We start from the raw sequence: 26,898 nt of genomic DNA on the forward strand, positions 1-26,898 counted from the left end.
CCTACCTCACTGACATGACACGATCTACCACACTGAAAGTCACCATGTGGAACGTTAGGGGGCTGGGTAATCCGAAGAAGATTAGGCAGATATTCGCAAATTTTGATAGATTGCATGTCGACATAGCTTTTCTACAGGAAACGCACATAGCTGCCAACACCACCTCCACACTGGGTGCTAGATGGGCAGAATCAGTGACCAGCTCACATTACTCCTCGTATTCCGGAGGGGTCAGTATTTTAATACGGAAGGGGGTTCACTTTGAGATAACAGCTGTGCACAAAGACACGGAGGGACGAAGTGTCATTGTCGTAGGCGTGGTAAGACATCGTCAAGTTGCTTTAGTAAACACGTACGGCCCTAACACAGATGACCCAGGGTTCTTCGCTAAATTGTGGCATACCGTCTCAAATCTCCAGATCGAGAACATAATATGGGGAGGTGATTTTAACATAGCTCTAAGGGATGGACTAGACAGATCGCCAAATACACTGGAGCCACATACACGGGCGAGGGCGACTCTACACGATGCACTGACGGATTTACATATGTCTGACATATGGAGGGTTCATAATCCAGGGGAAATCGCGGCGACACACATAACGGCGGCGCACAATAGCTGGTCCAGGCTGGACTACTGGCTGGGCACGCAGGAGGTGGTAGCGTGGACCGTCTCTGTGAAACACTTGCCGAGAACACTATCAGACCACAGCCCTGTGATATTAACAATGGACATACCACATTATGAGCCCCCACCTTTCACATGGCAGTTTAATGCTGGAGCGTTATGAGGCCTGGTATACACTGACACCATCCATAAGGCAATAGTAGACTACTTTGACCTCAACTGCCCCACAACAGATGACCCGTGTCTTCTGTGGGAAGCCTTCAAGGCCACATTGCGGGGGGTATGCATTAGCACAACCACGGGCATACTGAAAGATATATGGCAGCAACTACAAACACGTGAAAACGCTTTGCAAACATTAGAACAAAGATACACGCAAACGAGGGACATCGCACTATTGGGGGAAATACAATTGCTCCTAAAAGAACACCAGCAATTTGCGGCAGACGAGCTCAAGTACATAACCAAGCGTAAAACAGCCAGAATGTATGGTGAGGGGGGTAGACCCGGCAGGGCATTAGCTGAGAAAATATGCTCAGAACGAGCGCCTCAACATATCACTACAATCAAAACTTGAGCGGGAATAGTGACACGTGACATCAAGGGCATGATGAGTGAATTCATGGATACTTACGGCGAACTATATGAAGCTCGTCCCTCGATGCCACAGGAAGAAATGCGGTCATATATGGCAGACGTAGAAATAGCGTGGTTATCAAATAATCATAGGGAATACCTAGCTCGCCCCATAACCGTAGAGGAAGTGATAGACACAATCAAACATCTGCCGAATGGCAAGGCACCGGGACCTGACGGTTTCTCAATAGAGTTTTACAAGGCATTTGCGGATCTACTGGCACCACACCTGGTGAGACTCTATGGAGCAGCACACGAGGCACAAACTCTCCCGCCCTCAATGAGGGAAGCCGTGCTGATAGCATTGTTAAAACCAGGGAAGGATGGGGAACAATGTGAATCTTACCGCCCCCTATCCCATATCAATTTGGACACAAAAATAATAGCGAGCCTCTTAGCAGCGAGACTCAAACCACTAATGCCGTTGCTGGTGAGACCTGACCAGTCCGGCTTCATTCAGGATAGATCGACAACACATAACACACGCACGCTCTTCGCACTAGCCCATTATCTGGCACCAGAGATCACAGCTGTGGCGGTACTCTTAGACGCTGCTAAAGCGTTCGACACGATAGATTGGAACTTCCTACACATGGTGCTATTGCGAATGGGATTTCCTCCCATTTTCACACACTGGATCTCCATGCTTTACACAAACCTGTCCGCACGTGTCAGGGTAAACAAACATGTATCAGAGCCAATTGCAATATGTCGCGGGACGAGACAGGGATGCCCACTCTCCCCGATGCTTTTTGCTCTAGTTCTGGAGCCATTAGCTTGCAAAATAAGACACCACCACCACTACTCGGCCATACAACTCCCAACACGCCCTATACACATCTCGCTATACGCGGATAACATGGTTCTTTATGTAAAAAATCCAGAACACCTCAACCCATTACTACGTGAATACATCAAATTTGGCCATTACTCGGGACTACAAATAAATTGGGAAAAATCTCTTATCTTGACATTGACGGATAGCACTACCCCATCCACCCTAGATTACCCACTAGAATGGCAGGACGACCCGACCAGATATCTGGGAATATGGTTTCACAGGGACCCAGAGCTGGTCATCAGAACTAACTATGGGAGAGCGATATCGGCATTAGACGACAAGATCAAGCGATGGAAAAAATTGCCACTGTCACTAGCGGACAGGGCTGCTATCGTGAAGATGGTGATACTGCCTAAGTTCCTCTACCTCTCTGCTAACATCCCCATCAAACCTCCGGCAGAAGTGTTCCGTAACATTAACAAATTGGTACTGAGCCTACTGTGGGCAGGCAAGCAAGCCAGACTAGACTTACAAACGATGACGCTGCCGTATGAAAAGGGGGGTTTCAAGGTCCCAGACATTTATCTTTATTATCTCTGCGCCGAGGTGTAATTCGCGCACTACTGGTACCAAGAGATACCCTTCCTAACGCATGTAGCGGTGGAAACGGGAGACACCGCCCCAATCCCATTGGCCAACATATTGCCACACAAACGTACTAGATTACATGAGAGAGATATAAACCCGGTGAACACCACTACTGAAGCGTGGAGACTGATGGGCAAAAAAGCTTCTAAATTGACAATGTATGCACCAGCGCTCCCGTTAGCTAATCACCCAGCACTTTCTATCACCCAAGAACAAGTAGGAATGAACCAGCTGCGGCAAGCGGGCATTGACACAATGGGAGACCTGTACAAAGAAGGGGTTTTTCAAACATTAGACACGCTGAAGTACATTAGTCATCCAACACTGTTATTCAGCTTCAACTACTATATGCTGCAAAGAGCAATAAAAGAACACTTTACCACATTTCCGGAGGAACCCCAGACTCTGGCTCCACTACAACTAGTCCTGACCGCCACACACATAGTATCAAAGTTATACACGAGCATACAGAGGGACATTGGGGGAAACACGGAGGGGATGAGAGATAAATGGTGCACAGTATTGGATGGCACGTTGACAGAGGAAGAATGGGAAACGACATGCATACTCACCAGCATGCTCACACCGAATGGAAACCTTAGAATTATCCATTATAAATACATACACCAAATGTACTATACGCCTGAAAGGCTCCACAGATACGGGTTACGAGAAGACTAGAGATGTGTACGATGCAAGCAAGATAACGCGGATTTCTTGCATCTAGCATGGCATTGTCACTTGGTGGCGAGGTATTGGGTGCAGGTGGTACAGGCAGTCAGAGAAATGCTAGGGGAGAAACTCGAATGCACGATCAAAGTCTGTCTGTTAGGCCTTGTCCCGCAGCTCAGGGCACAGAAACGTAAGTTTTGTGTGATCGCACTCTTAATGGCAAAAAGGAGAGTTTCACTGCATTGGAATGGTAAAACGGGGCCGAGGATGACAAACTGGTTAGAAGACTTAACATATTGCCGAGATATGCTGGCAACATATGAGGAGGAATTGCCTGCAAGATCTGAAAGAGACACGTTATTATTAGATTCCTTACCTTAGAATATCCCCAGGCGTCAGACTGGATCCGGAAATTTTTGCGTAGCAGTACCCTTGCGCGTCGGTAGGCGTCGTCTGCGGCTCCGCGTCCGTCGTCGGCGTCATGGGCGCCGTGATGACGTCGTCGGAGTACTTAGAACGCCGCCTCCGCGTGCTGACGTCAGTTCTTCTTTTTTCCGCGCCAGCAAGCGCAGATCTGGAAAAAGCAGTAACCCTAGTCAATTTTGACTAAACTTTTTTGATCCTTTTTGATTACTATTTCGAAGTCTCTCGACTCCGAAACGGTGCCGATAGGGATGCCCGGCTTCAAACCTTGTGACGATTGCGACTGGCTGATGTCGGTCACGGATCCTCACCGCGTCTGTTTGTCGTGTTTGGGCGTCGACCACGACGACAAGGCCTGCTCCGACTGCCGGGCCCTCTCTTCGAAAGCCAGGCGGGAGCGGTCCCGTAGGCGCCTCGAACTCCGGCAGTCGGCCCAGCGCCGTGAGAGGTCCCGATCCCATGGGAGGTCGCGGGCCCGGAGCCACCACAGCTCCGAGAGTAGGCCGCACTCCTCCGGGTCGAAGTCGTCGTCAGGTAAGAGGCACAAGAAGTCCAAGCGGCGTCATCGCTCCTCGGACTCCCCCCGACGCTCGCGCGATGCGGCCGGGGGTTCGGGTGACACCGCCCACGCGGCTCCGTCGGAGTCGCGGGTGCCGCGTCCAGCCCCATACCCTACGGTCCCTGGGCTCAACGCGACGCCGGAGGAGGTCGAGCGCTTCCTCATGGCCATGAGGAAACTCTCTCCTCCGACGGGCTCCGCGGCGCCTCCGGGCCCAGCGGACCCGTCTGGGAGCCCTAGCGGGTCGGCGGCTCCGGCCCCGACGCCGTCGGGTGCTTCGGCCCCGACGCCGCCGATGCCTTCGGGCCCGGCGCCGCAGGTCCCTGTTATCCCGACGCCGCCGGCGCCTTCGGGCCCGGCGCCGAGGGGTCCAGTTGTTCCGACGCCGCCGGCGCCTTCGGGCCCGGCGCCGCAGGACGCCGCTGGTCCCCCTTCGGGATCTGGTTCGTCGCCGGTGGATCTGACGTCCTCCCCGGCGTCTGACCCTCGGGTGTCGCCTCCGGTGCCGTCCTCGGGCGGCGCCGACCCCAGTCCTCCTTCCGTTGCTGTTCGGCCGTCGGGACGGCCCCGTTGGGCGCCGCTCCAGACGCCGTTGGGTGATTTTCACTTTTATGAACAGGCCCCATTGGTTGAGGACCCTGAATTTCAGGAGATGGGTGAAGGAGAGGACTGGGAGGGGTCTGAGGACCCTCTGACCAGAGAGTGTCAGTCTCGTGAGGACTGGACAGAAGACCTTGGGGAGGCCAGTGGCCTGGACACCTCTCCAGACACTGGGTTTGTCTCCCCTCCTACCGTGGCTTCGGAGGAGGGGGCAACGTATGGTGTGGTGCTGATGAGGGCTGCCAAGGCCTTGGGCCTTGAGCTCCCCGTCGCGGCCGTGAGGACTAACCTCCTCACTGAGGTCCTTAAACCGCAGTCAAGCTCGGCCGAGTCTCTGCTGCCTTTTATTGAGGCTGTGAGAAGTTGGCCTGATATGCAGTGCTCACTATTCTAGTGATCACTATGTATCAGTCCAAACAACCCTTATTGATGATTGGTTGTAAGTCAACCTTATAGAACAGCTATCCTAGTAGCATGGATACGAGCAGTCTAAGGCTAAGACTCTAGAGGGCGTGTTAAGCCAGCTGTTTTACCATCACATTACCCCTTGAACACCAAGTGAAAGGACACCACACAAGTTGTTATGAAAATAAACAGATATTTATTTATAACAAGACTACCCTGAACTCTTTATGAGTCAGGGAGCTAAGCACACAACATAACTCTTAAGAAAATACTTTAAGTCGCACAATTTACACAAATGCCCTAGGGGCACGAAAAACCATATACTCAGTAAGTGGAATGCGAACTTGCTAGCAGGTAAGTAGTACTTTTCTAGACTCAGGAATCGCTAGGCCTACAATTCTAAACACTGGGATTAGATGCAGGAGGCCTGTGGACGTCGTGTGCAGAGTGGGAACTCTCACGCGTAAGGCGGGGAAAAGTCTATGGAGGCTAGCAGTTGCAAAGTTACTGTTCTCGGGCGAACCCGACTAGGTGGGTCGAAAACAAGAGTGGATCCGAACACTTAGGGTGTTGGACTATGCTGGAGCACCGGAGTACTCAGGTTACCTAGCCCAGGGGCTGCGGCTGCATAGGGTTGAAGTTGCGTCGGAAACCCTCGTTGAAGATCCAGGAGCCTGAAGAAAGAGTTGCTGGCAGGCGGCCAGTGAAGAAAGTTCGGAGTGATCCAAGCCTGGATCAGGGAAGAAGAAACCTGTAAGCAGAGGGGACCAAGTTCTAAATCACTAGCCAGTGATTTGAGTGGGCACCAGGATGGCACCGGACGAAGTCACCTCAGCCAGGTGAGTGGGCGCTGCTGGGCTCTGCAGTCTCTCGGACCAGGAGGCGTTGTCGGCGACCAGGATGGAGGTGCGAGCTGTCCCACGAAGGTTCTTGCTGTCGACGTCGCTGGACCCAGGATTGGGCAACAAGTCTTGGCAAATGCAAGGCCCACGCGGTGGACCTAAAATGGCGTCTTGAGTGGACCAGGAGGGTCCAGGGTGCTCCTCTTTTGGAGGGGAGCAAGGGCTAGTCTGGAGCAACCAGACCAGCAGTGTTTGTCGTCGTGGAACGTCGTGAGGGGGCCACTAGCCAAACGGGCAAGCGACCTGGACAACGCGGTTGGCAGCAAAGAGCAGAAGGGCCCCACGCAGATCTCGTGGATGCAGGGGGGCTGAACTTCGGTGCTGGAGCTGCTCAGGGTCGGGGCTTCTCTTACCCCAAAGCACTCAGTCGAGGGTCACTCGGGAGTCGTGCTGGACAAGCGTCGTGCAGTTCTGAAGATGGCCGGTCCCTCGAGGTCTCGTCACACCCACGGATCACAGCTGGGCTGATGATGTAGGTTGAGGTCAGAGGTGCCAGGGAAGCCGGTTCTCGTCGTGCTGGAGCAGTCTTGATCCGAAGGAGAGACTGGCAACAAACCGCGATGCTTGGTTGGTGCCTGCTGCTGCAGGGTGACTACTCCTTAGTCACAAGGGAGAATCTTGGGAGGAAGAAGTCTTGAGTTCCTTTCGTGGAAAGTAGTTTCAGGATTCAAAGATGATCTGATTTGGAAGGGGGCCAGTTCCTACCTTTATCCTGCAAAAGGGGGCTGGCACGCGACTAAGTCCTGCCCTATGGGTGGGACCAGGAGGGGGGTGGTTACACCCCTCTCCTTTGGCGGGCTTTCCCCAGGTCAGGGGCTGGAGTGCCCCTGGAACTGGTTCCAGCCGGCCTATGCACAGTGAGCACCGGGGTGCCACTTGCAGTCACCTTCCTCTAAAGCCCTGCCTACCTAGGATACACAAAATCCTGTCTGGGACGGTGCTGGCACCGCCCCTGGCAGAAAACCCTTTGTCCTTGCCTCCTGGCCTGGGAGGACTCCCAGCAGCAGGAGGGCAGACTTGTGTCTCGGTGGCAGCATCCATCTTGTGGAGCTGAGGCTAAGTCTGACTTTAACCGGGGTTACAGGTTACATACATGTCGTGTCCCTCTAGGAGGGTGGATTGCTAACCCCGTCGCCAGAATTGGCGAGGGGTTAGTATTCCAATTCGTATGACACCTTACTCGACATGTTTTGATAAAGCGCTTCCAGAGTTGGCACATAACTGCGAGGATTATAATGCACTTAAGAGTATATGGTATGCGATATCATGGAAACGGCTAAGGGATGGATCCCGAAAGCCGCAGACAGGCTCAGCTCATGCCAGAGCACTATCTCACACGATTCCAAGCACTCTGCCTTCAGGATTGTTAAGGCCTGCCATAGGAGTGACTGATAGGAGATCTGTGTGTCCATTTTAGGGTTAGATATAGGTATACTATATCTAAAGCAAAGGGTGATTACACCACCTTGCCCCAGCTGTCGTGCAGCCAGTTGTGTCAGATCTGGATGGCCAGCCAGGGGTGGCATAATACATGCTGCAGCCCCTGGTAGGCCCTGGTTACACCTATGCCCTGGGTACCTAAGGTACACTGTACAGGGACTGATAAGGTGACTCAGTATCCAATTAGATATGTACCTAGGGTACATGGAATCCATTTTACAGAGAGAGCAGTGGGCCTGGGGTCCTGAATAGCAGGGCCCCAGGTCAACCAAGTCAGAAAACCAGCAAAACACCAGGCAAAAAGTTGGGGGCAACCATAGTCAGGGATCTACCTTCCTACAGAGGCCTTGACCGACGTTCTGCTGGGCACTTGGTCCAAGCCCGCTACGGGTTCGCCCGTAGATAGGAACGTGGCCAGACGCCACCGCCCGGCCCCGGGCGACCCATGTTTTCTGTCCTCCCATCCTACCCCCGAGAGCCTGGTCATCCAGGCCTCCAATTCCCAGACCGCATTCCCGTCCGCACCCTCGGACTGGGAATCCAAGAGGTATGACCAATATGGGAAGAAGATCTTCTCCTCTATTAGCCTCGGCCTGCTTTCTTCTAACACCGCCTGCCTCTTGGGACGTTACACCCACTCTGTGTGGGATAAGGTCGCGGAAGTGCTGCCAGAGTGTCCGTTGGAGGTACGGGCCAAACTCGGCCAAGCCCTTGTGGAGGGCCGGGATGCAGCCAAATATTCCATCCGGTGTGGGCTGGATACCACTGACTCGCTGGGTAGAGCGATGGGAACGACGGTGGCGGTCAGACGCCACGCCTGGCTGAGGTCCGCCAACTTCTCGGCAGATGTCCAGAGCACGCTTATGGACATGCCGTTCGATGGCCGTCGCCTCTTTGGCGACAAGGCAGACCATGCGCTTGACCGTTTTAAGGACTCCAGGGCTACGGCCAAGTCCTTAGGCCTCTCGGGCCAGCGCCAGCAATCGGCTGCCTATCACTCCTTTCGTGGCCACAGAAGGGGTGCGCCCACACGTGCCGCCAGCCACGCACCGCAGGGCAATACCCAACGCGGTGGCGGCCGTGGGAACCGCCGTCCTGGTGGTCGGGGGCAGCGGCGAGGTCAGTCCACACCTTCCCCCGCAGCATCCGCCTCTAAACCCTCCTAGTCCGTGCTTTCAGGCCCATGTGACGCCAGTGGGAGGCAGGGTTCGCCATCACCACCTTCACTGGCGCACTGTCACGTCGGACAGGTGGGTGCTGCAGATCGTCCGAAGGGGCTACTCCCTCCCCTTCGAGGCGACTCCTCCAGCCATGCCACCGCAGAACCACCGTGTATCGGGGGATCACTTGCGACTTCTGCAGGAGGAAGTTACGGCCCTCTTGGCCAAGTGGGCCATCGAGCGCGTTCCTGGGCCAGAAGTAGGGTGTGGTTGCTACTCCCACTACTTTCTGGTACCCAAGAAGGGCAAAGGGGGCCTACGCCCTATCTTGGACCTACGGAACGTCAACGGCTTCCTCCGGAAGGAGAAGTTCAAGATGCTGACACTGGCTCAGGTCCTGGCTGCCCTGAACCCAGGAGACTGGATGGTAGCGTTGGACTTGCAGGACGCTTATTTTCATATCCCCGTCCTGCCTGCCCACCGGCGCTACCTGCGGTTCATGGTGGGCCACGAGCACTTTCAGTTTACCGTGCTCCCCTTCGGCCTTACCAGCGCCCCACGGGTTTTCACGAAGGTGATGGCGGTGGTCGCAGCTCATCTGCGCAGGTTAGGGGTTTCAGTCTTCCCCTACCTCGACGACTGGTTGTTGAAGGCGGGCTCGCCCCAGACAGTCGTCAGCCACCTCCAGACGACGGCAGACCTCCTGCACCAGCTGGGGTTCTCCATCAATGTGCCGAAGTCACACCTGTGTCCCTCTCAGAAGCTCCTCTTCATCGGAGCAGTTCTGGACTCGGCGCGGTTTCGGGTTTATCCACCCGAACAGCGGGTCCGGGATATTCAGGCTCTGATTCCCATCTTTCAGCCGTTATCCCGGGTTTCGGTTAGGTTGACGCTGCGGCTTCTGGGGCTGATGGCCTCCTGCATCCTGCTGGTGCATCACGCCAGGTGGCGGATGCGGGCTCTGCAGTGGGACCTGAAGTTTCAGTGGGCCCAGCATCAGGGCAACCTATCCGACCACGTCCTGATCTCGGAGGGCACTGCGAGACAGCTGCAGTGGTGGCTTACGGACCGCGATTGGGTCAACGGCAGATCCCTCTCCCTTCCCCAACCGGAGCACGTAGTTGTGACGGGCGCGTCCCTCCAGGGCTGGGGAGGCCACATGGGAGATGCGGAGATCAGAGGCCTCTGGTCTCCGGCGGAGGCCCGGCTCCACATCAACCTGTTGGAGCTACGGGCGATTCGTCTAGCACTGAAGGCATTCCTCCCCTCTGTCCGGGGGAGTGTAGTGCAGGTGTTCACGGACAACACCACCGCCATGTGGTACTGCAACAAACAAGGCGGGGTGGGGTCGTGGATCCTTTGTCAAGAGGCTCTTTGCCTTTGGCAATGGCTGGAACGCCAGGGCGTGACCCTGGTGGCTCAACACCTGGCAGGTTCTCTGAACGCCAGGGCGGACGAGCTCAGCCGTCGGTGCATGATGGATCACGAATGGCGTCTGAACTCTGACGTGGCGCAAGGCCTCTTTCAGCGATGGGGAGAGCCTTGGTTAGATCTATTCGCCGCCGAAGAGAACGCGCAATGTCATCAGTTCTGCGCGTTGGAATTTCCAAGGCGGCACTCGCTCGGAGACGCTTTTCGTCGCGAGTGGAGTTGCGGTCTGTTGTACGCCTTTCCGCCTATACCACTTCTGCCCAGAGTGCTGAAGAAGATCAAGCGCGACCGGGCCCAAGTCATCCTTGTGGCTCCGGACTGGGTGAGAAGGTACTGGTATCCAGAGCTACTCAGTATGTCAGTCGATCCCCCGGTTCGTCTGCCTCTTCAGGAGGACCTTCTGTCGCAGCAGCAGGGGACGGTCCTCCACCCGAACCTGTCCAGTCTCCACCTCCATGCTTGGAGATTGAGCGGCGACAGTTGAGGCCATTTGACTTGCCTCCTGAAGTCTGTAATCTCATTCTGGCAGCCAGGCGTCCCTCCACAAAGTCGGTATACGCCTGCAGGTGGAACAGATTTGTGGCATGGTGCACAGCAAAGGCTGTGGATCCCCTTTCTGCCCCTCTTTCTGAGGTTCTTCTCTTCCTTCTTTCTCTTGCCCAGCAGGGCTCTGCTCTGGGCACTATCAAGGGCTACCTTTCTGCCCTTTCAGCCTTTCTCAGGCTGCCTGATCAGCCTTCTTTGTTCAAGTCCCCTATTGTTAACAGATTTCTTAAGGGCATCACTCACACGTTTCCTCCTGTTCCGTTTGTGATGCCTCAGTGGGACTTGAACCTGGTTTTGACATTCCTGATGTGCGCTCCCTTTGAGCCACTTCACAACTGTCCTCTTCGCCTTCTGACTTTGAAGACTGCTTTCCTGGTTGCCATCACCTCTGCCAGGAGAGTGAGTGAGCTCCAGGCTCTTTCTTGTACTCCACCTTTCCTTTCTGTCCATCCGGACAAAGTGGTGCTTCGTACCAAACCTTCTTTCCTGCCCAAGGTTGTCACGGCCTTCCACATCGGGCAGTCCATCACCTTGCCTACCTTCTTCCCGCCACCGCATCCCTCTAAAGAGGAAGAGCGGCTCCACCGTCTGGACCCAAAACGTGCGCTCTCATTCTATTTGGATCGCACACGCCAGTTCCGGGTGGATGACCAACTCTTTGTTGGTTACGTGGGCGCTTAGAAGGGGAAAGCGGTGCACAAGAGGACCATCTCCCGGTGGATCATCCTGTGTATCCAGGCATGCTACTCCTTGGCTAGGAGGGAGCCCCCGGTTGGACTGCGGGCTCATTCTACCCGAGCGACGGCGACCACCTCTGCCCTGGGCAGGGGTGTGCCCTTGCAAGACATCTGTCAGGCAGCTACGTGGGCATCGCTGCACACGTTTGCGAGACACTACTGCCTGGACAGCCAAGTCCGGAGGGATGGCTTCTTTGGCCGTTCCGTCCTCCAGGACTTTCTGGTGTGATTATTGGTTCGCAGACCCACCACCGGGGTTGGTATTGCTGGGGTATCTATTCTAAGGTAAGGAATCTAATACTAACGTGTCTCTTTCAGATGCACAAGTTACTACTTGTGTAACGATATATCTGTAAGAGACATTAGTTAGTATTAGATTCCTTACCGACCCACCCATCCTCCCCGTTCTGCGAACCAATATCTAGGGTTAGGGTTGTCCCCTTCAGGGCCCTAGTTTCAATGGCACCAGTGTTGGTTTTTAACATGGCTCTGCGTTTCTGGCGCGGAAAAGCTGTGTCTAAGAACTGACGTCAGCACGCGGAGGCGGCGTCTAAGTACTCCGACGACGTCATCACGGCGCCCATGACGCCGACGACGGACGCGGAGCCGCAGACGACGCCTACCGACGCGCAAGGGTACTGCTACGCAAAAATTTCCGGATCCAGTCTGACGCCTGGGGATATTCTAAGGTAAGGAATCTAATACTAACTAATGTCTCTTACAGATATATCGTTACACAAGTAGTAACTTGTGCATCACGCCCTAAGGACTACTGGCTATATTTGAGGGATTACCTACAGGCGCAATCACTTGACCGAGACAAGTGAAATGTATAGGATATTCTGCCATATAAAGGATACAGTCATGCGGCGTTTGTAACCATTAATGAGAGGAGGGAGAATGCTGTGACGCAGTGATTAAAGTTGTAATAGTTCTCACCTTTCTTAGTTTCAAGGTTTAAGAGAAAGGGAAAAGTAAATAAATAAAAACACAAAATGTAAGACAACTGACGCGTTATTTAAATGTGTAGCACTGCACTGTAACATCAATGCTGTTCGCTGCTGCGCCGCCGGTCCTATGGATGTCGGCTGATGGGCTGTGTATACCTAACAACATTGTGTACTTAATGTCAATGAATGTAGCCGGCCTCCTATGGTTGTAGGCGGAAAGCTGTGATTAACCTTGTGAAATGTGCAATAAATGTCTTACACAAAAAAAAAAAAAGATTCAAAGAGCTGCTAATGAGTATGCTAGTAAAACCGGTAATTCATTACACTGGATGAGCCAAAGGGAGAAGGTGGACAGACATATTGAACACATAGTAGATGTGGGAGGCGCAATACATACTACTCTGAAAGAAGTAGCTAGCACCTTTGCACAATATTGTAGGCTACTCTAACCACATCCTTCACTATCAGATGGGCTATAGGACTACTTTACCACTATTAATAGCCCATGGTTAGTGATTGGATGAACTACTTACTACTGAGGAGATCGCGGCGGTCATCTCCCAATTATCGACATGTAAATCAATGGGCTCCTGATGGAGTTCTTTAAATGCCGGTTGAACATATTGGCCAAACCACAAAAGTGGTATAGCAAAAGACTTTGAAGAGGTACTCTTATCCCTCATCTGAAAACCTTATCAACCTGCCCATTTAAGTTAACCTCCTTGTTCAGTAGTGAAATAAAGACCTTGGCCAAAGTAGCAACGGCACAACTGACTACTAGAATTATCGATCCATTAATATTACTCAGTGTTTTTATGCCACTCTAATCAACCACACATAACATTAGAAGGTTATGCAACGCCATCATGATGGCTCAGATTGCAGGACCCTTGGCCATAATTCTTATTTGATTTTGAAAAGGCCTGTGACAGCCTGTTGTGAAAACATAATTTCACTGTTAGAATACCTTGGATTTGTCACTAAAATCACAACTCAAAGCGCCACAGTTGTCAACAAAATTACGGGAAATTCTCTGAGCCATTTGACCTACAATGAGGTGCAATTCAGGCATGAGCAATGTTGCCCCTTCTCTTCACATTGGTGGTGGAGCCTCTGGCATAATTACTTAGTCAGGACACCCAAATTACTGCCTTCAGGTGGGACAGAGGACTATTTAGTCTCTTGCTTATTAATTATAGGTGTCTCTTTGAAATTGGTATTTTAAGATGTGATTGCTTCTTAAAGCCTAGTGCTAAGTTTTGCTATTGAATCTTGACATTTTGTTCTTTAACATGTCTTCTGGTATTCTCTTTCTTGCTGCCTCCCACCTCCCAACCACCCAGATCCAGGACATGGTGGCCATCAGGCACACAGCTAGTAACGACCAACAGCGAACTACCATGATCCTCTTATGTGAAGACGGGAGCCTACGCATCTATATGGCCAATGTAGAGAACACATCCTTCTGGCTTCAGCCATCCCTCCAGCCCAGCAGTGTCATCAGCAGCATGAAGCCAGTGCGCAAACGCAAAACCACAGCCATTAGTGAGTGATACTAAAAGTGGGCCTGAAAGACGCATGTATATGGTGTGCGAATTAAATGTTATGTTATGTTAAAAAGCTCAAAATGTTCAAAATGCTGCTGCCAGAACCTTGCTGGGGCTCCCTCGGTTCTGTCCTGTTTCTTGGCACCATCTGGACACTTAATTGGCTTCCCATGGCGGAGTGGATCTAATTTAAGACGCTGTGTCTTTCTTTCAAAATACTGAAGCTCACTACGCCTAGCTTGCTCTGTAATTTGCTCTCCCGTATGTCTCTCCCCCCCCCCGCCAGCTGCGCTCTTTGGGGCAGCACCTGGTCATTGTTCCCCGTGTGAAACGCTGTCGAGCGGGGGGCCGGTCCTTCCGCTGCTTGACGGCCAAGCTATGGAACTCCCTGCCTGTTCAAATACATAGTCTGGTGGGTCTGTTGGACTTTAGAAAAGCCATTAAAACCTTTCTTTTTCCTTCAGTTTAGTTTTTTCTGGTCTTCTCTTTTTTGTGGGAGTTGTCCTATTGTGGTGGTTAGATCCGTTTTCTGATGCTGGAAGCGCCGGGACACCCCTTTGCTGGAGCAGCTGTGCACTATATAAGCACTGATAACATAACATAACAAAATGCCAGGATGTTATGCAGGGTTTAGCTGCATGACCGGCCACTGAGGTGCCAGATTGCATCATTTAAAAAAATATATGTTTTATTAAGTTTTACAAAAACATGAATACAACATTGTGCAGTGACTCAAACCATTACTGTGCATGCTATCTCCACAAATCTGTACATCAATCATTTAGTATCACTGTACGTAAGATGTTGCTGTCAATATAGCGTGTAAGAAGGGATAAGCTGACTTGGGGTGCCAGATTGCATCATGCTCTGTAAGGATACATTGTGAGAAGTAGCTAGGCATAGGGTGATGGTTACAAATGGATTGGAATGTGATGGAGTTTTCAGTATTGTTGGTGTTCGGGAAGGCTTCAAAAGTTTAGACAGTTGTGATAAATGACAGGTTGTGCCGTTTCTGAGAACAAACAATAAGCATTTGAAGAGCTGATGAGGCAAATGTGCTACGAAGAATTGTTTTGGGAATTTGGGAAGAGACATGACCGGTATAGGGCATACCAGTTGCTGTCCAAGAGATAGATTTTCTAAGGTGAGTTTTAACAGTTTCCCTCTTTACAGAAAAGTATTGAAACTTAGATGCTAATGGATGCTTCTTCCTGCATACACTTCATCTTTCCCCAGATGCCTAAATGCATCTGGAAAACCTTTTACATCAGTAGCTGCTGCCTGGTGCTAGGCGACATTATTGTGGCTTCAGTCATAGATTAGGTGGCATTCAACAAGCATGACTTTGCCGGTCCATAAAGGTGTTACCTGTGTCTGTAATGTTGGTTCCTCTTCATCTTACAACAGCTGCAATATCTTTTTGTTATTTTAACAATTTTCACAGGATTTTTATGGTTACTTTTCTATGAAAATCTTTTTTGCATGAGTAGGTCTACTCCTAAAACATGAAAGTTTAAACATTGTACCAAGTGTAAATGGCAGATAGCTGATGTAGATTTCATAGGAAACTGCCCCTTAATGTGATATATTTGTAATCTGATATACCGTGTAGAGTCCAGAGGTTCCCTTACTAGTTGACAGGAGCTTGCAATGCAATCCCAAAGTGCTCTATTTGGGGGAAATAGATGAGTGCAAGACATTTGCAAATGCACACAATAATCAATAAATGACACACAACTCAAGAAGGAGATCCACACAAATGTATACAAATTCCAAGTACCTTTATATATGTTTAGGCATCAGAGAAAAATCGTTCAGGTGAGTACGTTTTTAAATATACATCATTTTCCCTTTAAAAAGTGGACACGGTGCAATTTCTGAGTTCTACAATGTTATCCTATGGAAGGACGAACAAGATTTGCAAACAGGTACAGTACATCGACTTACAGGACCAATCTTCAGTAGTGGGTGTACACCATCAGCAACATGAGGGTGGCTGGGTTAAGGGTGCAAATCTGCATCGGGATCTCAATGCATTTCTATGGGGATCGGTCACTGTAAAAAGAGACTGCAGGCTCTGGCTAGGAAGCCAGTCAGGATAAAACCGCAATTGGGCTCACGCCGTGCGATGCTCGAGAATTGGTGGTGGGGGGAGTGGGTACACCATTGGTCCTCTTCTCCAGGGCCCTGGGGCGACGGGTGCAGAGATGTCCTAAGACATCCGTTTTTTCTTTACTGGAGCAGTCATGGTCGAGAGGGCGGCGTGTAGAGGCTGGAGGCGAAATTGGGGAGTCCAGAAGGGGTGAAACCACAATGAACATTGGCTTTGGAGCGCCGGGGAACCTTTTTGGCCCACTTCAACTCTGGCCAGAGGTGACTGGTGCTGTGTTTGCTGCTGGTTTCAGGTTTTGGCAGTTTCGGAGGACTCAGTTTTCTCATTTTGAGTTCTTGTGAATAGGTCTGCTGTAGGGTGATTCAACTTTGGTGCCATGTTCGGCTAGGGATGCAGACACGCCAGGCCGGCAGGGTTGGCACCAGGTCAGCTATTTCTTCTCTTACTGTTTTTGCAACTCTTAATGTCCTCTCTTAAGTCTCCAGGATCTTTTTTTCTAGTGCTAGGGGCTCCCCTAAATATTGAATGTAGGGGTGTTAGGCAAGTGTAGGGTAGTAGCCAATGGGCCACTGACCCTTGGGGGTCACTATTTCCCCTATATGACCACTTTCTGTGGGAAGTGTTCATAACCCTGTCCCAGAATTCCTCTGTATGCCATCACAAAGATCGCTACTTCTGAAAAATCGCGTCCATCTCACAGTAGCCCACCTTAGGGGTGGTACTAGCCTGAAGGTGGCACGCCTACCTGACTAGCTAATTTTCCTGCTTGTCCAGGTGCTAAGGGGGCTGTGGACAGGGGGGATGTCTTCCTCTCCTGTGAGGAGAGCCAGATTTGCATTCCAAAGGTGGCACCTTCTTTGAAGCTTGTCTGTCCAAGGTGGCTAATCAGCAGGTCAACCGCCTGACAGCAAAGGCTCTCACCCTAGGAGGTCAGGACAGTATCTCGGGTGTTAAGCTGGCAGAAATCTATCAGCGAGCACACCAGAGGCTGGTAGGTTTTCAGGAAGCTCCCAACCTACTTCATGGCTTCTCTGAAGATAGGGATGTTTTGTATCAAACATCTAGTATTGGTAAACCCACACTAATTCCAGTGTTGAGTTTACCAATAGATGCACCATCTATTGGTAAACTCAACCCTGGAATTAGTGTGGGTTTACCAATACGAGATGTTTGATACCAAACATCCCTATCTTCAGAGAAGCCATGAAGTAGGTTAGGAGCTAGTTTACCCAGTGTCCAGCACATTTTTTAAAATGGCTTCCCTGGTCACTTGTACTGGCAGTAATGGACCGACCAGCACAGGGGCATATCTGCTCATGCAGGTATTTCCTCACATGTAATATTAAGCACCCTGTTTTAGGGCTGTCAGGCCTGCTGTAGGAGTGACTTACAAATAATGCACGGAGTGTTGGGGACATGGCATACAGGTATGTGTGACATATCCTGTTTTCTGATGGATACATCTGCCAGTGGATTCCTCACCTTGCGAATATCCCCCTGCGTCAGCAACATTCGGAAATTCTTTTGTAGCTCTTCACTCCGACGTGAAGGATGTCACAGACGCACGGCATCGCGCGCGCCTCTGCTGACGTCACTGACTCCATAATAGGACTCCGTCGGCGTGATGACATCAGTTACCTTTTTTCCACGTCGTCGGCGCTAACGGTTTTTCTAGGGATCTCCAGTAGCTCTATTGTTACCGTGTTACTGTCGAATATTTCCAGTGTTTTCTTGTTTCTCTTTCAAGGTGTCTATTCGAAGAAAACTGGTTTCAAGCCCTGTGGAGAGTGCGGGAAAATGATGTCTATTACTGATCCGCTTGAAGATTGTGTGTTATGTTTATCATCTGACCACGACATCCAAGGCTGTCCCAGTTGCAAGAAGATGACCCCGAAGGGATTGCGGGAGAGAGAGGCAAAGCTCTTGTGGCGAAGTTAAAAGGCAAGAAGGAGAAGAAAAGGTCGAAGTCTCGTTCCAGGCGTTCAAGGTCTCGTTCGAGGTCGGCTTCAAGGTAGTCTTCGGGACATGCTTCTCGATCCAAAAGGAAGCATAAGAAGAGGAAGCATGGGTCTCGATGTCATTCGGAGAAGGTGTCGGACCCGAAGTCGAAGTCTCCAAGTCGTCGGCATCAGAGGGATTATGTCTCTCCTTCACCTGTTGTACCGGAGCCGGAAGGTGAGCTATTGCCTGTTGGTTCACCAGAGCAGTCCCCGGCTCGAGAGTCGAATCCGTCCCCGACGTCGATTCATTCTCCACCTCGAGAGGAGGAAGAGGCTCCTTTACCTGCGGTTTCTGTGACTCCGTTCCATCGTCCTGAAGATTCAGTTGACCCGAATCCGGTGCCTCCTTAGGAGCAGCCTGTGGGTTCGTACCCCATTTTTCCAGGCCCGGTGCAAGACCCAACGCATTACTTAAATGCTATGTATGGGGTCTTTTCAAGAGCCATGTACCCCTCTGGAGAACCGGTTGGGCCCATGGGTCCGATGGCTTTTAATCTGGGAGTCCCTCAGACGTATGCTCCGACGCAGTTCATGCCTTTTATGCCGGCAACGGCTCAGTCTTGGTGTCTATCGGCGCTGCCGAGATCATCAACGCCAATTCTTTCATCTCCGGCGCCGGTTCCAATTCGACCTCGCTCACTGCAGCCTGGTCCTTCGGCGACTAGCTCGACTCCGGCACCGGCTCCATCGGAGTCTGTTGCGGATCCGCCGGCCCCAGAGGTGAGGTCGAGACGGGAAGCTCAGCGGCTTCTAGAGGAACAGGGATATAGAGAAGTGGAGATGGAAGAAGGCGAGCTGCAGGAATCTGGAGATTTCTTTGATGATCTGAGGGAGGCTAGTGGTTTAGAGCTATCTCCGGATTGGGAGCTATCCTCTGTTCCAGATGCCCCATCAAAAGATGTGGCTCCATATCATGTAGTCATCAAAAAGGCAGCTGAACTTTTGAATTTAAATTTGCCCACTGCATAATTTAAATCAAATATTTTAACAGAAGTTCTCCACTCCCCATCTTCAGTGGTACAGCCTATGCTTCCTTTTAATGAGGCATTGACAGAGCCAAACTTGGAGGTGTGGCATAAGACTTTTCCAGCTCCAGCAGTTTTGAGAGCTGTCGCGAGGAGGTATAGGGTGGCTCCTGGAGACCCGGACTTATTATCCTCCCATCCTTCACCCGAGAGCTTGGTGGTACAGGCAGCCTGCTCCAAGAAATCTGCAGGTGCCTTTCCTCAGGTGCCTAGTGACAAAGAGTCTAAAAAGTCGTCAAAGAAAGTTTTTTCTTCAGCTAGCATGGCTCTCAAGTCAACGAACGCCACTTGCATTTTAGGGCGTTACATCCATGCTCTGATGGACTCTGTGAAGCAATTGGTCCCTAAGATTCCTGAGGAGGACAGACATAACTTCAATGAGGTTCTTGTTGATACTCAATCTGCTGCTCGCCAAGTCATCCAGAGTGGTTTGGACACAGCCGACTCTGTGGCGAGAGTCATGGGGTCATCTATTGCCACCAGGAGGGCAGCATGGCTGAAGACTTCAGCAGATGTCCAAGATACCTTAGTAAATCTGCCATTTGATGGATCGGGCCTTTTTGGGAAAAAGGCGGATGCTGCTTTGGAGTGATTCAAAGATAGCAGAGCAACGGCTAGATCTTTGGGCCTCCAGTCCAGAGGTTTTGTGAGTAAGAGGTACAGAGGATTCGGAAGGTCTTCCTTTCGATCTTACAAGCAACAGCAGAATCCGCTGTACAAGTCGTACAGAGGCAGACAAAGGGCTCGTCCTCGGACGTCAAGCTCCCTTCTCCTCCTCCTCCTCTTCCCACCCCCCTCCTACTCTTCCCACCCCCCTCCTACTCTTCCCACCCCCCCTCCTACTCTTCCCACCCCCCCTCCTACTCTTCCCACCCCCCCTCCTACTCTTCCCACCCCCCCTCCTACTCAGCAAAGCAGCCCTAGATACGCCATTCCGTATCATGTGGGTCCTGTGGGGGGTCAGCTTACCCATTTTATGCGAGATTTGGAATCGGTCACATCAGACCTTTGGGTTCTCAATCTCGTGAAGAATGGGTATGCTCTTTCCTTCGGGAATTCCCTCAGAATTACCCTCCTTGCGAAGAGTTTTGCACAGAGGACCACCTGCTACTTCTGCAGGAGGAAGTCCTGGCATTACTAAGAAAAGGTGCAATAGAGGTGGTTCCGGAGCAGCAAAGGGGTCAGGGATGCTACTCCCGGTATTTCCTGATCCCCAAGAAGGATGGCAGACTTCGTCCGATCCTGGACCTCAGGGTCTTGAATCTTTTTCTGAAACAGGAGAAGTTCAAGATGCTCACCCTTGCGCATGTTCTTCAAGCGCTGCTGGAAGAAGACTGGATGGTGTCGATCGACTTGCAGGATGCATATTTCCATATCCCCATCCTGAAGTCGCACAGGAAGTATCTCCGTTTCACGGTGGGTTCGCAATTTACCAGTTTGCGGTCCGTCCGTTTGGTCTTACTACTGCACCTAGAGTCTTCACCAAGGTGATGGCTGTGGTGGCAGCACATCTCAGAAGGTCAGGGATACCAGGTTTCCCTTATCTGGACGATTGGCCGATCAAAGCAGAATCTCCAGAGAAGGTGCTCCATCATCTGCAAGTCACAACTCAGTTGTTGTACAGATTGGGCTTTTCGATAAATGTACCCAAATCTCACCTGGTGCCCTCCCAGCGCAACCTGTTCATAGGTGCTGTACTGGATACTACTGTGTGTCGGGCATTCCCTCCACTTCAAAGGATTTGTGACATACAGGAAATGATTCCTTTATTTTAAAATGGAGCGGTCGTTCCAGTCCTGAAGGTCCTTCATCTGCTCGGTCTGATGGCTTCCTGTATTCTGTTGGTCAACCATGCACGCTGGCACATAAGGGCACTCCAGTGGTGTCTCCGCAGGCAGTGGTATCAGCACAACGGAGATCTCAGGGAGTCTGTGAGGATCTCCAGAGAAGCTGCGGCGGATCTGTCTTGGTGGAGCGTGGAAATCAATCTGTCTCAAGGAAAGCCCTTCCATCTGCCTCCATCGGTGGCCACTGTGATAACGGATGCATCCACTCTAGGGTGGGGTGCTCATCTAGGGGATCTGGAGATCAAGGGTCTTTGGTCTCCAGAGGAAAGGTTTCTTCACATCAACCTTCTAGAGTTGCGGGCGATACGTTTGGCGCTCAAGGCATTCCTCCCTTCCCTTGGCGGTCGGTTGGTTCAAGTCCTAACGGACAACACGACCGCGATGTGGTATGTCAACAAGCAGGGAGGAGTGGGGTCACAGTGTCTTTGCAGAGAGGCACTGCGTCTCTGGTCCTGGGTTCAGGACCACCAGATTTGTTTGATGGCAAATCATCTGGCCGGAGTTCTGAACGTACGTGCAGACAGTCTGTCGGCAGTTCTCGGCTGACCACGAGTGGAGGCTTCATCCGTAGGTGGTTTGTCGTGTCTTTCGGACGTGGGGAACTCCTCGGGTGGACCTGTTTGCCACTCACGAGAATGCTCACTGCCCTTCATTCTGCAGTCTCCAGTATCCGATGCAGGGAGCTTTGGGGGAAGCGTTTCAGTTGAGTGGGGACTCAAAACTCCTTTACGCGTTTCCTCCCATACCTTTGATTCCTCTGGTTCTGAGGAAGATACGCCAAGACCGGACCCAAGTTATATTGATCGCCCCGGATTGGCCAAGAAGGGTGTGGTACACAGATCTTCTCCACCTCTTCTCGTGCCCTCCGCTCCGTCTCCCTCTCAGGGCAGACCTCCTCTCACAGATGGAGGGGCAGGTTCTACACCCCCACCTCCAGACCTTACACCTTCATGCCTAGAGATTGAACGGGGCAACCTGAATTCTTTTTCTCTCCCACATGACGTGGTGGATGTCATTTTATCAGCCAGGCGTCATTCCACCAAGTCTATCTACTCTTATAGGTGGTCCAAATTTGTATCACGGTGTGGGGAGAAGTCCATTGACCTTTTGTAGGCTCGATTGTCTGACATACTTCAGTTTGCACTTTCTTTGGCTCAGCAAGGGTTTGCTGTAGCTACAGTCAAAGGTTATCTATCGGCCTTGTCAGCATTTCTCTGTCTGCTGGATCAGCCGTCCTTATTTAAGTCTCCTATTGTTTTAAGATTTTTAAAGGGCCTTACAAATAAATTTCCTCCTACTCCTTTTATTGTGCCTCAATGGGACTTTAATCTTGTGCTTACTTTCTTAATGGGTTCACCTTTTGAGCCTTTACACAGGCGTCCCTTGAGACTTTTATCTTTTAAAACGGTCTTTCTGATTGCGATTACCTCGGCAAGGAGGGTAAGTGAGCTTCAAGCTCTTAGTTCAAAGCACCCATTCTTGACCATTCATGCTGAAAGAATGGTACTCAGGACCAGGGCTGCTTTTCTGCCTAAGGTGGTAACCCCTTTCCATCTGGGGAAGTCCATTACCCTCCCTACCTTCTATGGAGAAGTGTGGCTCAATGGTTAGAGCAGGCAGACCTTGATGCAGAGCTCTGGCCAGGGACCAGGGTTCGATTCCCGCCTCGGCGGGTCTCCGACTCATTAATTCCCCTGACTGGATATTCTCGCCTCAGTACCTGTTCTGATCATGGGTCCCACGCTGCAACTCTGGGCAATAGCTTGCTTAGTCTCCACAACGGCCCCAAAAGCGCTGGGATGCCTGGCTGCACCTGGGGGGTGCCCAGGAGTGGACATTTCCCAGGAAAGCCAGGAAGGGTTCCTAAGCGGTATACGGACAGCGCCGGGACACCTCCGGTGGAGGTAGCTGTGCGCTTTACAAATTCCGACATTTACATCCTCCCCCTCACCCTTCTAAGGAGGAGGAGAGCCTTCACCGCTTGGACCATAAGAGAGCGGTGAGCTTCTACCTGGACAGAACTAGAGAGTTCAGAGTTGATAACCAGCTCTCCGTGGGTTTCGTTGGTGCCAGAAGAGGCAAAGCGGTGCACAAGCGCACGCTATCAAGATGGATTGTCTTGTATATCAAGATATGTTACTCTCTTGGCGGGTAAGGAACCTCCTGAAGGTTTGAGAGCTCATTCTACTAGAGCAAGGTCTGCTACATCTGCTTTGTCAAGAGGTATGCCTGTAGAGGACATTTGTTGAGCGGCGACTTGGGCCTCCCTGCACACTTTCGCAAAGCATTACTGCTTAGGTTCCGAAGTGAGGAGGGACGGTCACTTTGTGCGTTCTGTCCTCCAAGATTTTCTGGTATAGGAGAGTGGAGTGGGACTGCTGTGGGAATCTATTCACAAGGTGAGGAATCCACTGGCAGATGTATCCATCAGAAGAACACGTTACTTACCTTCAATAACGCTTTTTCTGGTGGATACAGTATCTGCCTGTGGATTCCTCACTGACCCACCCGCCTCTCCGTTGTCCACTCTTCTACACCTGCATTAGTGACATTATTTTAATGTATATATTTTATTGTCAAAAGGAAGTGTTATAATTGCTTTCCAGCATTGACTGCACACTGTGTGTGTTACCTTGATTATTTGGTACTGTGTACATTGTGGATATATCTACTGTTGTTGGTCCATTCGTGTGCCTCGAAGGCACGGAAAAAGGGCAGAACTGATGTCATCACGCCGACGGAGTCCTATTATGGAGTCAGTGACGTCAGCGGAGCCGCGCGCGATGCCGTGCGTCTTGGACGTCATCCACGTCGGTGTGAAGAGCTACAAAAGAATTTCCGAATGTTGCTGACGCAGGTTGATATTCACAAGGTGAGGAATCCACAGGCAGATACTGTATCCACCAGAAAAAGCGTTACCGAAGGTAAGTAACTTGTTCTTTACTTTGGTCTGCACCAAAACACGTAGCCTGCAATGGCAGACTTGCATGTGTTTGGTGAGGGATCCCTTAGGGTGGTGCAATTCATGCTGCTGCCTTTAGGGACCCTCTTTAGTACCTTGGTACCAGGGTGCCATTTACTAGGGCCTTACAGAGGATGCTAACGTTTTTGCCAATTGAGGGAACAATTGTACATTTTTAGGGAAGGGACACTGGCACTTTGACCTGGTCAGCAGGAACCCAGTACATTTCAATCACAGTTGTATAAAATACCAGGCCAAAAGTGGGGGGTACTGCAACAAAAACCCAGTTTGCCACTGAATTCTATCTGCAGAGGCCTTACCTTTGAATTACCCATCAGACTGAATCCATAAACGTTTGCGTGGGCAGTATCCCTGTGCGCCATCGGATGGCTCTGTTTGGTTGTGCATGGTGTCTTCCATGTTGTTGGTGCCAGATGTGATGTTGCGGTCAGTTATACTGATGCCTCCAGGCACACAGATGTCAGTTATTTTCTTTCTGCACCAGTTAGCGCTGATCTGGAGAAGACCTACCCCCTCTCTCTTTTTGACAAGACTTTTTTTGGCATTTTGTGAAAGATTTTTCTTGTGTGTCGAGAATGACATCTAGAAAGATAGGATTTAAGCAGTGTGGTGCCTGCCATCGCGCCATGTCTGTGACCGAACCGCACAATGTGTGCTTATGGTGTCTCGTGTGCGAGGACGACTCAATCGCGCTCAGACTGCTGGGCCATGGCGTCGAAGGCTTTGAGCGAGCAATCCCTAAAGCCAGTCAGTTGCTTCCATCTAGTGTGACTCCTAGCAGGTCTTGGTCCCTATCAAGGAAAAGGAGGTCACAGGACCACTTCAGGGGCCCCAAGTCCTCTTCGTCGTACTCGAGGTCCACGGGCCACTCTGGGAAGAGGCACAAAAAGTAGTAGTCTAAACGTACTTCAACTTTACTTAGTCAGTCGGCTGGTGAGACGAGTGGTTAACATAGATGTTCCATGCACAGTTTTGTGTAGCTGCTGCTGGGTCCGACTCCACAGCCTGTTTCTGGGAACCAGAGCTGCTCAAATAAAGGAGTTGTATGAGGCTATGCGCCAAGTATTTGGGCGGGCCGACCCCTCTGAAGCACCTTCAGACCCTGCTGGTTTTGAGGAATTCCATCCAGTTCCGCGCCGACTGCTCCTGACTCGGCTCTGGTGTGGTCTCATGGATCTGAGCCCTGATCCGGATCGGTGCTGGTCATATCAACACAACCTTCTTTGGCATCGGTCCCAACGTGGATGGTCCATGCCTCTCCCATAGACAGGGAATCCAAGAGGCTGGACACACTTGGGAAGGAGTCTAGATTTGTGTTCGGTGAACACCACATGTGTTTTGGGCTGTTACTCCCATTCTCTTTGCATAACATTTGCACAAGTGCTGCTTCAGGTCCAGAGAAGGCTGTGGCCATCCTCTCCCAAGCAGTGAAAGATGGGATGGATTCAGCAAATTTCTCCATTAGGTGTGGTCTGGATACGACTGACTCGCTGGGAATAGCTGTTTCGTTGATGGTGGCCTTATGACACCACGCCTGGCTGAGAGCATCTGTCTTTTCGGGAGATTCCCTGGCCAACCTTTTGGACATAGCCTTGTTGTGTATCGATTAAGATTCCGAATGAATTCCAGATTCATGCCCTTATATAGGTACAATTCACATTGCCCTTATTTAGGCATAGAAATCCAGCCCTTATTTAGGTGTAGTCCATGCTACCCAAATACAGGCATGGCTACTTTCATCCATTCATCTACGTCGCAACGAGTTCCTGGAAAACCAGACTCTTACGCCTTTAGGACTTCCCCTTGCTTAAATATTGATTTCTCCAAGAACTCATTTATTATGCATGAACATCTATTCCTTGGGGGTTCATTCATGACATTCTCATTCCAGACTTTTGTCAATACTGGAATTGCTAAAAACCTTCAAGGTATAAATATACCTTCACTTGCTATGGCAAGGCACGGCGTGGTTAGGCTACCTACTTGCACGACGCGGCTCGCCACAGCAAGTCCCGAACGAAGTCAAGTCCCCAACTGACGCACTGACCAGACGCTGTCATCCTCCTCGCCGAGAATCCAGCTCCAGTGTTTCTGACTCCCCTTGCGGGGTGTTAGAGATTGTGTCCCGGGAAAGAGATACCAACCTCTCTCATTCTAAGGTATGGAGCTGATTAGAACCTAGAGAAACCTTTGGCAATTCTTGGCACAACTTAACTAAACTATAGCTAAAACAGCACCTACTTCTTCCCTCGTACTAGACTTAGGTTCGGTACACTGGGGAAGAATTATTTTAGAAGCACTAGTTGAGTATTTTAGACTGTGTTATTTATGTATGTATTTTTATATATGTCCTAGTTACAGACCATGCTATTACAGTACTATTTTATATTACTGTTAACGCTGTACGCATTATACTTCGCATTCTGTCTTACGATTGTAGCAGTTCATATCTCTTGCATGAGAAAGAAGACGGTTCAATAAACCCTTTTTATTGAAATGCCCGTCTCCCTATTTCTGTGCAACAACTCTGTAGAAACGAAGCATGCACGATTGACTGAGTGAAATGGTTATCTATTGTTTCCACGACTCTGAAGTATTGTTCCGACTCTAAGGGCAACAAAGTTGTCATATTTATGCAGTTGTCAGAAACCAATCCCTTCTTGTGCATTCGAGAAAGTTTCTAGTGACTTCTGAGTTAGCTGGCACACACAAGTAATTAAGTTTAAGGTATTCGATAGAGACATACTGACCTCAGTCCTATGTCAAAACTATAGTGTATATTATTCCATCTGAAAGAAACAGGTTAGTATTAGATTCCTTACCTTAGAATATCCCCAGGCGTCAGTCTGGATCCGGAAACTTTTG

At 50.7% G+C, this 26,898-nt stretch overlaps 2 protein-coding genes across 12 annotated transcripts in view; both read left to right on the forward strand.

Moving 5' to 3' along the window:
- The window catches only part of UBR4 (ubiquitin protein ligase E3 component n-recognin 4), a 2,329,353-nt gene that overhangs the window by 1,240,695 nt on the left and 1,061,760 nt on the right, over nucleotides 1–26,898 (forward strand). For all 11 annotated transcript variants that reach the window (XM_078642504.1, XM_078642505.1, XM_078642507.1 and 8 more), the window contains exon 46: nucleotides 13,862–14,063. In XM_078642504.1, the coding sequence (XP_078498630.1) occupies nucleotides 13,862–14,063 (202 nt within the window). The remainder of the gene's footprint in view (nucleotides 1–13,861; nucleotides 14,064–26,898) is intronic.
- On the forward strand, nucleotides 9,111–12,564 carry LOC144753171 (uncharacterized). Its single transcript, XM_078640941.1, has 2 exons — nucleotides 9,111–11,873; nucleotides 12,313–12,564. Exon 1 carries the CDS (start codon nucleotides 9,231–9,233, stop codon nucleotides 10,767–10,769), a length of 1,539 nt encoding a protein of 512 aa, XP_078497067.1. The 5' UTR covers nucleotides 9,111–9,230; the 3' UTR covers nucleotides 10,770–11,873; nucleotides 12,313–12,564.

The sequence above is a fragment of the Lissotriton helveticus genome, chromosome 5_1 (genome assembly GCF_964261635.1).
Source record: "Lissotriton helveticus chromosome 5_1, aLisHel1.1, whole genome shotgun sequence".
Taxonomy (NCBI): Eukaryota; Metazoa; Chordata; class Amphibia; order Caudata; family Salamandridae; genus Lissotriton; species Lissotriton helveticus.